Source organism: Malaclemys terrapin, chromosome 14, assembly GCF_027887155.1.
Source record: "Malaclemys terrapin pileata isolate rMalTer1 chromosome 14, rMalTer1.hap1, whole genome shotgun sequence".
Classification (NCBI taxonomy): domain Eukaryota; kingdom Metazoa; phylum Chordata; order Testudines; family Emydidae; genus Malaclemys; species Malaclemys terrapin.
In genome coordinates, this window is record NC_071518.1 from 41,018,248 (window position 1) to 41,030,939 (window position 12,692).

At 50.5% G+C, this 12,692-nt stretch overlaps 1 protein-coding gene across 1 annotated transcript in view; it reads right to left on the reverse strand.

Moving 5' to 3' along the window:
• HYDIN (HYDIN axonemal central pair apparatus protein) overlaps window positions 1-12,692 on the reverse strand; it is a 376,996-nt gene that overhangs the window by 107,591 nt on the left and 256,713 nt on the right. Inside the window, exons 35-38 of the mRNA XM_054049428.1 lie at window positions 12,048-12,287; window positions 11,169-11,337; window positions 8,963-9,166; window positions 7,208-7,378 (exon numbers count right to left, since the gene is read on the reverse strand). Of these exons, the coding sequence (XP_053905403.1) occupies window positions 7,208-7,378; window positions 8,963-9,166; window positions 11,169-11,337; window positions 12,048-12,287 (784 nt within the window). The remainder of the gene's footprint in view (window positions 1-7,207; window positions 7,379-8,962; window positions 9,167-11,168; window positions 11,338-12,047; window positions 12,288-12,692) is intronic.

Consider the following 12,692-nt stretch of genomic DNA (forward strand, 5'->3'; position numbering starts at 1 on the left):
CTCGTAGAATGAGAAGTCAGGTTTGACGGACGGGGAACACCTGCAAGGTCGTAACATGCTTTGATACAGGATGTTATCCACAACAAGATTCTTTGAGCCGAGATGGGGAGTCCCTTCATCCTTTTGACTATTGTATGAAGAGTTGCAGAGACTTACGGAACGGTTTGGTCCTTTCAATATAAAACGCCAGGGCTCGTCTAATGTCCAAGGAATGCAAGTGTTGTTCCTCCCCATTTGCATGCAGTTTAGTGTAAAAAATTGTTAGAAAAATGGGTTGGTTGCAGTGAAACTGAGACACCACCTTGGGAAGGAAACTCAGGTGTGGGAGTAACTGCACCTTGTCCTTAAAGATTGTACAAAGAGGCTCCGCTGTGAGGGCTCGGATCTCCAACACTCTCCTGGCCAAGGTGATTGCCACTAGAAACGCCACCTTCCAAGACAGGTGCAGCAGTGAACATGTTGTTAGTGGCTTGAAGGGAGGCCCCGTCAATTTCAAAAGGACGAGATTCAGATCCCATGCAGGGGATGGATCCCTTATCTGTGGGAATATTCTCTCTAGGCCTTTAAAGAAGCTAATTACCGGCTCATGTGAGAAGACTCACCTATTGTCTATTTTTGGGTGGAATGCCGAGACGGCTGCCAGGTGGACCTTGATTGAGGAGAGGGCGAGGCCCTGCACCTTCGGAAATAAGAGGTAGTCCAAGATGAGCTGTAGTGAAGCCTCCAGAGGGGACACTCCATGTTGGGAAGACCAGAGGGAGAAATGCTTCCACTTAGTCCAGTAAGTTGCCCTCATGGAGGGTTTTCTGCTGCCTAGGAGGACTTTACGCACCTGCTCCAAACAAGCTCGCTCATCGGAGTTTATCCATGAAGATTCCAAGCTTTCAGATGCAAGACACTGACGTTCGGGTAGAACAGTTGCCCAGGGTCCTGGGAGATCAGGTCTGGGTGGAGTAGTAGGGTGACTGGTACCTCCACGGACAGCTGAACGAGTGTGGTGTACCAGTGCTGTCTGGGCCAAGTTGGGGCTATTAGAATAACTCGGGTCCAGTCCTGCTTGATCTTTGTCAGCAACTTGTGAATCAAAGAGATGGGTGCAAAAGCATAAAACTGGTAGGATGACCACGTTAGCAGGAAGGCATTTGTGATGGACCCTGGGCTGTAGCCCCTCAGGGAGCAGAATTGTTGACACTTCCTGTTGGCGCAAGTGGCAAACACCCCACCTGCAGAAGATGTCCCAGGCGACATCCGGGTGAAGGGACCACTCGTGGTGAGTGGAAAAGAACCTGCTGAGGTGATCTGTGAGCTGGTTTTGTATGCCCGGTAGATAAGATGCTTGACGCTTGAGTGATGAAGAATTCCCATAGACGAGTCGCCGCTCAACAAAGACGGGACGAGTAGGCCCCACCTTGTCTGTTGATGTAACACATGGTTGATATATTGTCCTTGAGAACTGAGATTGTTTTGTTTGTAATATGGAGCAGGAATGCCTGACAAGCTAGGCAGACAGCTCTGAGTTCCCTGATATCAATGTGGACTGAAACTTCCTCTTGGGACCACAGATCTTGTGTCCTGAGATGTCTTAGGTAGGCTCTCCAACCTAGCACTGAAGCATTGGAGACCAAATGTGCGGACAGTTGACACCTTGTGAAGGACACTTCCTTACATAGCACCCTGTGGACTAACCACCAGTCCAGGGAGTTGAGGCCTTGAGGTGGCACACTGAGGACCCTGTCCAGATGATGTCTGGAAAGGGAGTACACTGTGCCCAGCCGGGCCTGGAGAGGTCTGAATCTCAGCCTTGCATGCTGTACTATGTATGTGCAGGAAGTAGGCTTAAACACATTCTAACGGTCATAGTCAGATGTGCCTGCAGGAAGCATATTAATGATGAGATTGATCAGAAATGGTCCTCCAGAAGATGGGCTCTTGCCAACGTCAAGCCGAGAAATGCCCCAATGAACTCTATTCTTTGAACAGGCGTTAGGGTTGACTTCTGAATGTTTATCAGAAGACCCAACTTTTGGAAGGTTGATTGTATGAGTGCAATGTCGGACTCCACTTGCACTGGGGACCGGCCTTTGATGAGTCAGTTGTCCAAACACAGGAACATGTGGACTTCTCTTTTCCTCTGAAATGCTGCTATCACTGCCATTCACTTGGTGAAGACTCACAGAGTGGCTGAAAGACTGAATGGCAGGGCTGCAAATTGGTGATGCCCGTGGTTCACCACAAACCTGAGAAATCTTCTGTGGCCCTGAAATATCAAGATGTGGAAATATGCGTTCAAGTTGTACAGTATTTGATTAAAATATGACCATGCAAATCATTGTTGCTACCATTGTTATATAATTGCAACAAAACTTATACAAAGCGTGATTCATGGCCAGAAAAGGGTTAAGCATCTTGCAGGATAATTCAACCTTTAGAGACATGTTAGAAAAGTATGCAGATTGTAATTAGGGCCATTCCATGCTAGATAGGCTAGAACTTTGAAAGGCAAACCTGTAATGTTAGAGAATTGGAGGTGATACTAATTGTATGTGATTACTTATATCTTGTAAAATGTTAGCCATGTAAACAGACAGTTCCTGCTGTCACTATAGCTATTGATTCAGAGATCAAAAGGGAATATTAACATTTAAATGAACTGTAAACATGGATATCACTGTGTTCGTCTCTCTTTGAAATGTACAGCAAACCACCTGAGAATGATGGAAAACAAGCAATTGCCTTATGTTAATCTGTATAGATAATTACCCTCGATGCTTAGGAAATGGGTCCACTTCAAAGTCCATATGAGTGCCTATTGTTCACCTAAGGACTCAGAGCTGTCACATGAAGGCCTGAAACTGTATAAAGATGCCTTGGGTTCCAACCCTTTTTATCTCAGATCTGCGTGATGCTTCATACAGTTAAGCTGAAACCCAAGATTGAGATCTCCAGTCCTAATCTGGAATCACCCTGAATATGAACATTGGACTATAACCTATGGACTATTTCTGAAAGAACTCTTTGCAATGACAAAGATCACCATTTATACTATGAATCTGAATCTCAAGAACTGTACTCATGTCTGTATGTATATTGATCCTTTAACCAATACTCTCTCTTTTATTTTTTAATAAATTTTAGTTTAATTAATAAGAATTGGCTGTAAGCGTGTATTTAGATAAGATCTGGAATATTCATTAACCTGGGAGGTAATGTGTCTGTTCCTTTGGGACTGGTAGAACTTTTTTATATGATGAATAAGATTTTTAGTAATCCTCATCATATTTGACTTGGTTGTCTGGGTGGAGGCCTGAGGCTGGGTTACTTTAAGGGAACCGTGTTATTGGCTTCTGGGTAACCAGAGAGGTATTACAGAGGCTGTTTTGTGCTGGCTTGGTGAATCTAAGTATTGGAAGATCCACCAGCTTTGGGGATTGTCTGTCCCATTCTTTTCAGTTCATCCTAATTGAGTGACTTCAGTTAGCTCCCCCGGGACTCTGGGTCATGCAAGTCAAGGGCAGCATACCAATCCCCCGGATCTAGAGACGGGATGATGGACACCAGGGAGACCATGCAGAACTTCAGCTTTTCTAGGTATCAGTTGAGTCCACACAGATCTAGGATCTGTCTGAGACCCCTTGGCTTTGGGGATCAGAAAGTAGTGGGAATAGAACCCCTTTCCACTTAGCTGTAGTGGAACTTCTTCCACAGCTGCCATCCGGAGAAGCGATTGCACTTCTTGCTCTAGCAGAAGCTCATGAGAAGTGTTCCTAAAGAGGGATGGGGAAGCTGGATGGGAAGAAGGGGTAGAAATAAACTGGAGGGTATACCCCGACTCCACGGTACTCAATACCCAGCGGTCGGAAGTAACCCGTTCCCAGCCCTTGAGAAAGTGGGCAAGGTGGTTGGAGAAGATAGGGGATGGATCCTGGAGCTGTGGGTTTGGTATGCCGTCCTCGAGCACCTCATCAAAACAAGTGTCTCGAGTTGCCTGAGTGGCGTAGGACTGATTGAGAAGGCCTTGTGGAGGAGGAGGTTGGAGGTGGCCTGTGTGCGAACCCTCTGTTCCTTCTCCTCCTCTAATCATGACGTGGCTGCTGGGGGAAGTAGCAGCCATATTGCTGGGGCCTATATGGTCTCCTAGACTACACAGGGTTGTGCAACCCAAAGGACTTTAGTATCACCCTGGAGTATTGAAAGCTGTGTTGCCTCGCATCAGTTTGTTCTGAAAAGAGCGAAGGGCTTTCAAAGGGCAAGTCCTGCAAAGTCTGCTGAACCTCCTGCGGGAACCAGGATGTCTGTAAGCATGAGCTCCTGAGCCGCAGAATCAGCTGCATCCAGGCTGCCTGCAGGGAGGCGCCAACAACCGACTTGCCCTCATCCACAAGAACTCCTGCTGATTGTCCTGGGAGAGTCTGTCGTTAAATCTGCTCATAGTCTCCCACATATTAAAATCATAGTGACCCACCAGAGCCTGCTGGTTTGTTATGTGAAGTTGAAGACCTCCCGTTGAATATGCTTTCCTCCCAAGCAGGTCCAACTTTTGGGGGTCTTTTGCCCTTAATGTATGTCCCGTCTGGCCCTGAGGGTCCCTCTCGCTGCCACCATGAGTGATCCAGGGGGAGAAAATAAAAATTCAGAGCCCTGGGCAGGCACAAAGTATTTCTGCTCAGTTCTCTTGGCAATGGGTGGGGTCTGCCAGAGGACCTTGATGGACTTCATAATTGCCTCATGCAGAGGAAGGGTGACTCTTGCAGGCGTTGTTGCTGCCAGGAAGTCCAAGAAATGCTGGGATGGTTACTCGATGGCCTTTGCCTGTAAGCCCACATTGGACGCCACCTGCTTCAGTAAGTCCTGGTGGGCCCTTAAATCGTCCTGAGAAGGAGACAACCCCTTTGACACCACTTCTTCCTCTGGTGAAGAAGAGGAAAGGGCACGAAAAGCTGTCCCCACCTCCAGCTCTTCCTCTGCCTGGGGAACCTGTGCCTGCTGATCGGCACTGACTTCAGTACCGGACTGTGCACCGGGACCAGTATTGGGTTGTGTGCTGAGTCCAGTGACCGGCTTGGTACCGGGGCCAGCCCTCTGCACGTGTACCAGCTGATGCTTCCAGGGTCCCTCGGTGCAGCACCAGCGGCGCCCTACTCTCTTCTATGACTGAGTAGGAGCACCACGAGCTAGAGCTTTGACTCAGGGGAAAGCCCCAGGGTACCAGAAAGGCCATTGCATGGGAATCGATCCCCATGGATCCAGGGGCCAGGCGCTCTGTGACAACATTGCACCTGGTGCTCCCGGTCACTGATGGGCACGGGGAGTGGTGTTTGTAGTGCTGACAGTCCCATCAGTGCACGGAACAGGGCCCCGAGTCCGACCTTGAAGAGGACCAGAAGCGACGAGGAGCAGGGAGACCATGGTGGTGCCGATTCTCCTGGTGCTGGGGAACAGTGCCGCAGCGATGTCGCAGGTGAAGCAATTAGGATAAGCTTGCCCCTGGAAAGTGGTCTTAGCACCGGTCTGGAACTAGTGTAGACCTGCATGCCACCGGGTGGTGTCGGAGGCGCTGCATCTTAGCTGCCAGGTGATCCTGGTATTGGCAGAGTCAACAAGTGTCTCTCCACCAGCATGGAAGGGACTGCAAGTTGGTCATCATGGTGCTGCGGGGCGGTGTTGCTCCCTTTGCGGGGTTTGCGGTACCGCTGTGGCTGTTGGGAGTGGTGGTTGTTGCCGTGCTGGAGAGGGAGAGCAGGCCACCCCAGGGCTTGCTATCTTGGTCTCCTTTCTTGCTTCCCTCTGGTGCCGGTGAATGGCTCTTTTCATGGTGTCTATGATGCCTCTTCTATATCATCCGGAGGTGCACTATGCACCAGAGCAGATGTGCTCCGTGCCAAGTCGGATCTCAGCTCTGAGGTCAGTCTTAGCACCGTCTCCATTTGAGTCTCGCTGCCTGGTCCTTTTGCATGCGGGGTTTAAACTCCTGACAGATTTGGCAGCAGTCTGTCCTATGGCCCTCCCCCAAGTACGCGAGGCAGCTCAAGTGTGGGTCACTGGTGGACATAGGTTTCCCACAGGCGGAGCACGCCTTGAACTACAGCGACTGAGGCATGCCCTGATACCAGGGCCGGGGAGAGGGCGGGACCTCCTTTCCAAACGTGGAGAGGTGTCCTACTATAACACACTAAAACTTACAAAAATTAATCTAACTCATAACAACTATTTACAGCTAGATGAAGAGAAAACCACTATCATGTTTTGCCAAGGGAGAGGGGAGTTTCAACAGCCATCACGGGCAAGAAGAAGGAACTGAGGAGCATGGGCTCAGCAGGCCCCTTATACCGGCCCCCGGGGGCACCAGAGCCAACCCGACGGACACCACTGGGGAAAATATTCCCGAGAGCTGTGCTCGGGCGCGCACCCACCCAAATCGGAATGGACACGTGCACGCACTTGAAGAAGAACTAGTGTAACTTACACACAAGGCTATGGAAGATGGGAGGGTCTGGGAAAATGATGTCCCTTAGAGCATTAGACAAAGCACCAGGGGAGGCTTTATCTCTAGCCTTCCACTAGCTGCTTTTCTTGTACACGCCTAGCTTCTTCCCCCATGTCAGTGACCCCTGTTTTGCACACCCATGGAATGCCAAATCCGTGCGTCACCATTTACACCTCTCTTCAGACCAGCTTCACAGAGATGTCTTTCCCCACTAGATGGGGTGTAGTTTTTTCTCACCAAGCTGATCCTGGTACAAATTAGGGCAAAGGGTGGTTGTTTGTTATTTGAAAGGAAAATTCAAAGTGCACTCAGGAATAATCCTTTCCAGCTCCCTTCCCCAAAGATGGGGCCCTCCACTTCCAGGGTTTGGAGCTGCCATGTCTGCTCCACTGCGGCCTAGTGTCTGCCAAACAAATTCTCCTCCCACCTATACTGGTGTAATCACAACTAACTCCATTGATGTGAAAGGTGTTATGCTAATGTCAGATAGGGGTAACTGAGGGGAGACTCAGGCCCAACTTCCATCTCAGAGTGGGACTTTTATTTTCTCCATTTCAGGCCCAGCTACCACTGGGTTGGATCTTAGTCTCCTACCCAGCTCCAGGCCACGCGGTGAAGACAATCAGAAAGAATTTATCATTGTTGTAGCAACTGAGATAATTTTTCCTGCCTTTCCCTTCATCTCCCACCATCCTCCTGGCCAGAAGAGAACAGTCTCTGCACCTGTAAGGGGAGCGCCATGGATTATGATGACAATGCCTCTGCGGTTTTTGGCTGCACGACCTTCTGGAGAGATATCGATGCCAAGGTGGCGTGCGATGGCTCTGGAAATTGGGTTGTTGTCTAGTTCTCCAACAGCCTCTTTGCAGCTGCCATCAATGCTTCGCTGATACTCTACCACAGAGAAACAAGGGGTCAGATGACTCTTGCAGATGCCAGTGTCTCAGAGAATCCTTCCCCATTCCCTAACAGTGCACTCAGTGCTTTGGGAAAGTCCTCAGGAAAAGGACACTCGCCAAGTGGGGACAACAAGGCCTCAATCCTGCCTTCAGCTAAGGGTGCTCAGACATTCCTGGGCACGCCCTGTTGTCCTGTCAGAACATCGTCTCACTGCTGCAAGTGTCCCGGCTGCTGGAAGGTAAGTGAACAGGGTGACAGAGCGGGGAACGAACAGCCAGTCTGTCGGCCATAAACACTCAAATGGTTCTGCCTGCTCTGTCACACCCCAATACACCCCACTATCCAACAGCACCACAGGAAATGACATCACACTGAGTACCTGGCAGCACCTGTGGATTTGATCCCAGGGGATATGTAGTATAATTACCAGGCACATAGCAACAGACATTTAATGCGGTCATAACTCTGGGACCAGAACGTGTGGACCAAGCAAATAATTTGCTATGGGAGTCAGACTGCTGAGGCCCTGCAGGAATCCTCTGCAGTTTAATGATCTCCAGCAGAGACCTGTTTTCCTCTTCTGCTCAGTCAAATGGTTAAGAAAACACAACACAGGGAGATTTGACTGTGAAGGTTATTTTCATGGCCCTTCTATGAATCGACTGCAGTGTTTGCAAACAATCATTTGCTTCTTTACAGCTCCCAGCTTCTTCCCTTACTAGCCCACTGAGTGCCATACACCTTGGCTCGTGACACTCTAAGCAGCTGCCCCACACACGACAGTGACAGAGCTGCCCTTGCTGGAATGCTCTGTACTGCCATGCAGGAGACCCACACTCAAATCCTGGTGGTGGTCTCAGTCTCCAAGTGTCCAGAGCTGAGAATGATGGCGAAGCTGGGCACTGGCAGGGGAAAAGCACCTCCCATGCTTCAGTAGTGACCTTTCTGGCCAACAGAGAAGTGGGGATACGAGGGAGAGAGGCAGGAGTTTCAGACAGGCCTCCAGAGTCAGTGGCACTGTAAGGAGAAGGGGAGTTAACATGGAAGCAAATGGAAGGATCATGAGGGGTCCAGCTGAGAGTCTGGGGACCCTGTTCGGGGAAAGGAAAGGATCCCAGACTATGTTACACGGGTGCAAAACCACAGATCTGAGAGGGTGAAGATTTTGCACAACCAGAGAAAAAAATCCCGCTCTGCCTCCACAGCCAGGGAGGAGCCTGGGTGCAGTAGGATGGGTGTGGTTCTGTGGAGTGAGGGGAAGGCAGGATTTTGGGAGCTCACTCAGGAGATCCTCCTGTTTTTGTGGACAGTGGAGCTTGGAGTGGTAGGGCAGAGTGGGCCAGGCTGAGGCCAGTGAAACCACTGCCCCCCGGATCCACTGGCCATCACCCCCGTGACCCTCCAGCCCGGCAACATAGGCATGACGGAGAGGAGAGGATTTGAGGCCTGATGACTTTCAGAACGTGACAGTTTAGGAGGCCAAGTCTGCAGTGAAATGATTGAGGGAATACACGAATCCTCTCAGGGCCATTCCCACCGTGATGAATGGTGAACTGCTGGAGAGCTGGGAGTGGTTACCTAGCCCCTGTCCTTTTTCAGCACCTTCCTCCTCCTCCTCCTCCTCTTCCTCCTGCTCTAATTTAGATTCCACCTTGTGAGAACGGCTTTCCTCAAACACGGAGATGGAGGGAAAGATGGTGATAGTGGTGGAGGCAGTGCGCGTGGTCCCAGAAGGGTTTTGCTTCATTCTGCGCTCGGAGAGAGATGGGTTCTCTTCGTCATCTACTCAGGGGGAAGGAGAGGAAAGAAGAGGAGGGAAGGGAAGAGAGATTGAGTGCAGGAAGACAAGGCGGTACTTGGCTATTCACCATTTGACATTTGTTATTACCTTGCTGTACAAGCTAGGTTCAGGCAATGCCTAAGCCACATGCAGTCCACTGCCCCTGGGGGAATTTCACCTCATGGCTTTTCCTCAAACAGCTCTCTTTGACTAGACCCTCATTGACCATTGATACTATTTACCAGCGATGGCACACTGTTCCTTTGACTAAAATCATGTTATCCCATTAAACCATTCCCTCCATAAACTTATCTAGCTTAATCTTAAAACCAGACAGGTCCCTCGCCCCCACCGTTTCCCTCGGAAGGCTGTTCCAATATTTCACCCCTCTGACGGTCAGAAACCTTCATCTAATTTCAAGCCTAAATGTATTTCATGGCTGTAGCATGGAGCTGTAAAAGTGACGAGAATGACAGCCAACAGCCGGTGTAAGTAACCCGCAGTGTCCACAGGGACACTGCATTGGCCTAAGTACTCCGACAGAAGCCCCACGCCTCTCGTGGAGGTGGAGTTCGGATGTCGGCGAGGCAGGGCAGGAGCAAGGCTGGAGTGTGTACGCTGACATGGTTAGGTCGACATAAAGCAGCTTATGTCGACCAAGCCATAGGTCTGTGGACATCTCCCTTCAGCCCCATCAGTTGTCCATGTATTCACAAGTAATAAATAATACAATCCCAGGAAGAACAGTGAATTAGATCAGGGCTTTCATTTGCAAACATTCACACCAAGCTTTTACAACTACAGAGCTCTATTTTTTGTATATGTTAGAGTTTGATTTATTGCCTAGGAAGCTTCACTGTCCAACCATGTAGAGCAAATCAGCAAGTAAAATAGCAGCCAGGTGCAGAGTGAGCATGCTCAGAAATCTGACCTCAGACGTGCTTCTCAGCCTTTTCTATGTTTATAACTAATTCCTGTTTAACAGACCAGAGGAATTTGGTGCACACAGAGCAATCAGCCACCAGCCGAACTGAAAAGCAGTGCTCTTCACGGTGTGAACATAGTGGGGAAATACATGCGCTAGATTGCTAAAGCCTGCTGGCCTGTATCTCTCATGCACTTGCAGTGTGGTAGTGACTCATTACCTGTAACTGCACATGGTTCAGGTAAGTCTCTGTTGAGAGATGTGTTGTGTCCTATCATGTGAGAGGCAGGGCTCTTCCTCCACAGCCAGGGAGGGGCATTGATGGGTGCAGTTGGATGGGTGTGGTTCTGCAGGGTGAGGGGAAGGCAGGATTTGGGGAGCTCACTCAGCAGATCCTTCTGTTTCTGTGCACAGTGGAGCTTGGAGTGACAGGGCAGAGTGGGCCAGTGAAATCATTGCCCCACTGATCCACTGACCATCTCCCCCGTGACCCTCCGCAACATAGGCATGACGTGGAGGAGTCTCTTGTACAGGCGGTCGGACTAGATGCTCACAATGGCCCCTCCTGGCCTTTGAATGGACGAATCTATTATTTAAGGTAACAATGGGTGGGAAGAGCCAGATCTGGGTGAGCATGGAAAGAATCCATGAAATCCCATCACGGGGGCTCTGGCTCCAGCACTACACAGGAGTCTAAAGGGCTGGATTCTGCTCTCAGTCCATTACACTGCAGTACAAAGGGGGAGTGACAGCCGTGGTGATGTACACTGAGCAGATGGGGCCTACGGCTCCTCTCATAGCCTGTAAATCAGGAGTGTCTCATCAGAGTCCACGGAGACCCACCAGTGTAAGTCAGAGCAGAACTGGGACCAGTGTGGGAACGGCTGGCTGCTGCAGACAAGGCCTCCTATAGAAGGCCAGCTAGTACATAGTTTCTATGTGGATACCTGGGTTTCCTCCACCAGCGTTTGCACTCACATTTAGCCTTGCGAAAAATCCTAGACACAGCTAAGGTCAATGCTGGACAGTTCTGTTCCTTGAAAGTCTAGAACAAGCTGCCCTTTGTTCAGAGTCCTCACCGTTCTCTTGGCCTATTGCCTCCATCATTTTGGCCTTAGCTTGCTCATCTGGAATCCTCTTCTGGTCTTTGTAATACTCCAGCACCTCCGGAGGCAGCTTCTCTCCTGGGATGCGAGGGGGCAGCAGCAGGGTGTTATGGGAATCGTAGCCCTTCAGCATCCGCAAAATCTGTGGCCAAAAAGAAGAGAAGCCACAGGCATAGGACAGGCTTCCAGGAATCCATTCCCTCCTCCCACAGGGTGCCTCAGAGAGAGCCCAGGGGCCTCTCATATCCTCTCTTCCTTCTCCTCTCTCCCACAAAGGCCACGCGTTGTAGAGACCTCCCCTCTAACTGATCTGGGCTGGCCACATACCCCTCTGCAGCCCATCAGCACAGCTGCCTGCATCTGCCGGATGGGGCTACAGAGTAACATGAGGTGCTGGCCTGCTAGGGCTGGACCACAGCTTTCTGCCCCCAGGGGTAAATCAAAGTCAACCTGAGACCCGCTGTGACACCATTCACTTGAAGCCTGCCCCGGCCCTATGATTCAGTGTGAAAGGTCTCCCACCTGCTCCAAATTGCTCTGCCAGGAGGCGCTGGTGCCACAGGGCAGTGGAGGAGGGAAGGGGGCATGTCTCTGGAATAGTACACAGAGGGAGGGGTTTGTGGGACTAGGGAGTGACTCCAACAGGGATAATCCGTGGGAGTTGGGACGCAAGCAATGAAATGCAGCTACTCCTCGAAGCCAGCATCCCAACTGCTGGCCCTTTGGGCTCTCTGCCTGGTTCGCCTCTAGTGCTTGGTCCTGCTTAATAAAAAGAGTTGGAACTTCAGGAACTCTGAAGCATTCCGAGGTTTTCAGTGACAAGGGGAGTGCCCGGACTCCCTCTCCTCTCACCCTCTCCTCAGTCAGATACTGCTGGTCAAACTCCAAGGAGTAGAACTCAATGGGGAACTTGCATGGGTTCTTCACTACCACCTCTGCCTCATCCCCCACACCATACGGCAGCAGAGGCCCCAGCTCCAGCACTGAGGGCGTGAACTCCAGCCGTGGCTCCAGACCGTATCCAGAGACGAGCAACAGCAGCCGCTCACTGCTCTGGGAGATGTGCACCGTTAGATGGTTGCTGTAGAACCTCTGGGAAGAGAGAGAGAGAAACCCGTGGGATTCCTTCATGCCCCTTGCTCCACAGGACCCAAGTGCACCACTGGCCTATGCGAAATCAAGGCCCCAGGGGCCAATGAAGCTGCACCCATTTACTTACATCACTGGTGAATTTGGCCCATATCTCAGTGTATTTGCATTCAGGCCCCGGGTAGTTCCAGGACCCAGCACTATATCTGGGTACTTGGATAACAAAGCCAAGATAATGTTTTGGGTGATTTCATCCTTGTCCTTGGTGAATGCACAACACAAAACCAGTGGGGAAACGAGGTGTATCCTTAACAGAAAGGCTCAAATGACACACAGTGTGGAGAGTGACTCACCTCTTCCTGAAGCACCACTTGCTGGATCACGCCACCTGAGCATAATGCCAGGCAG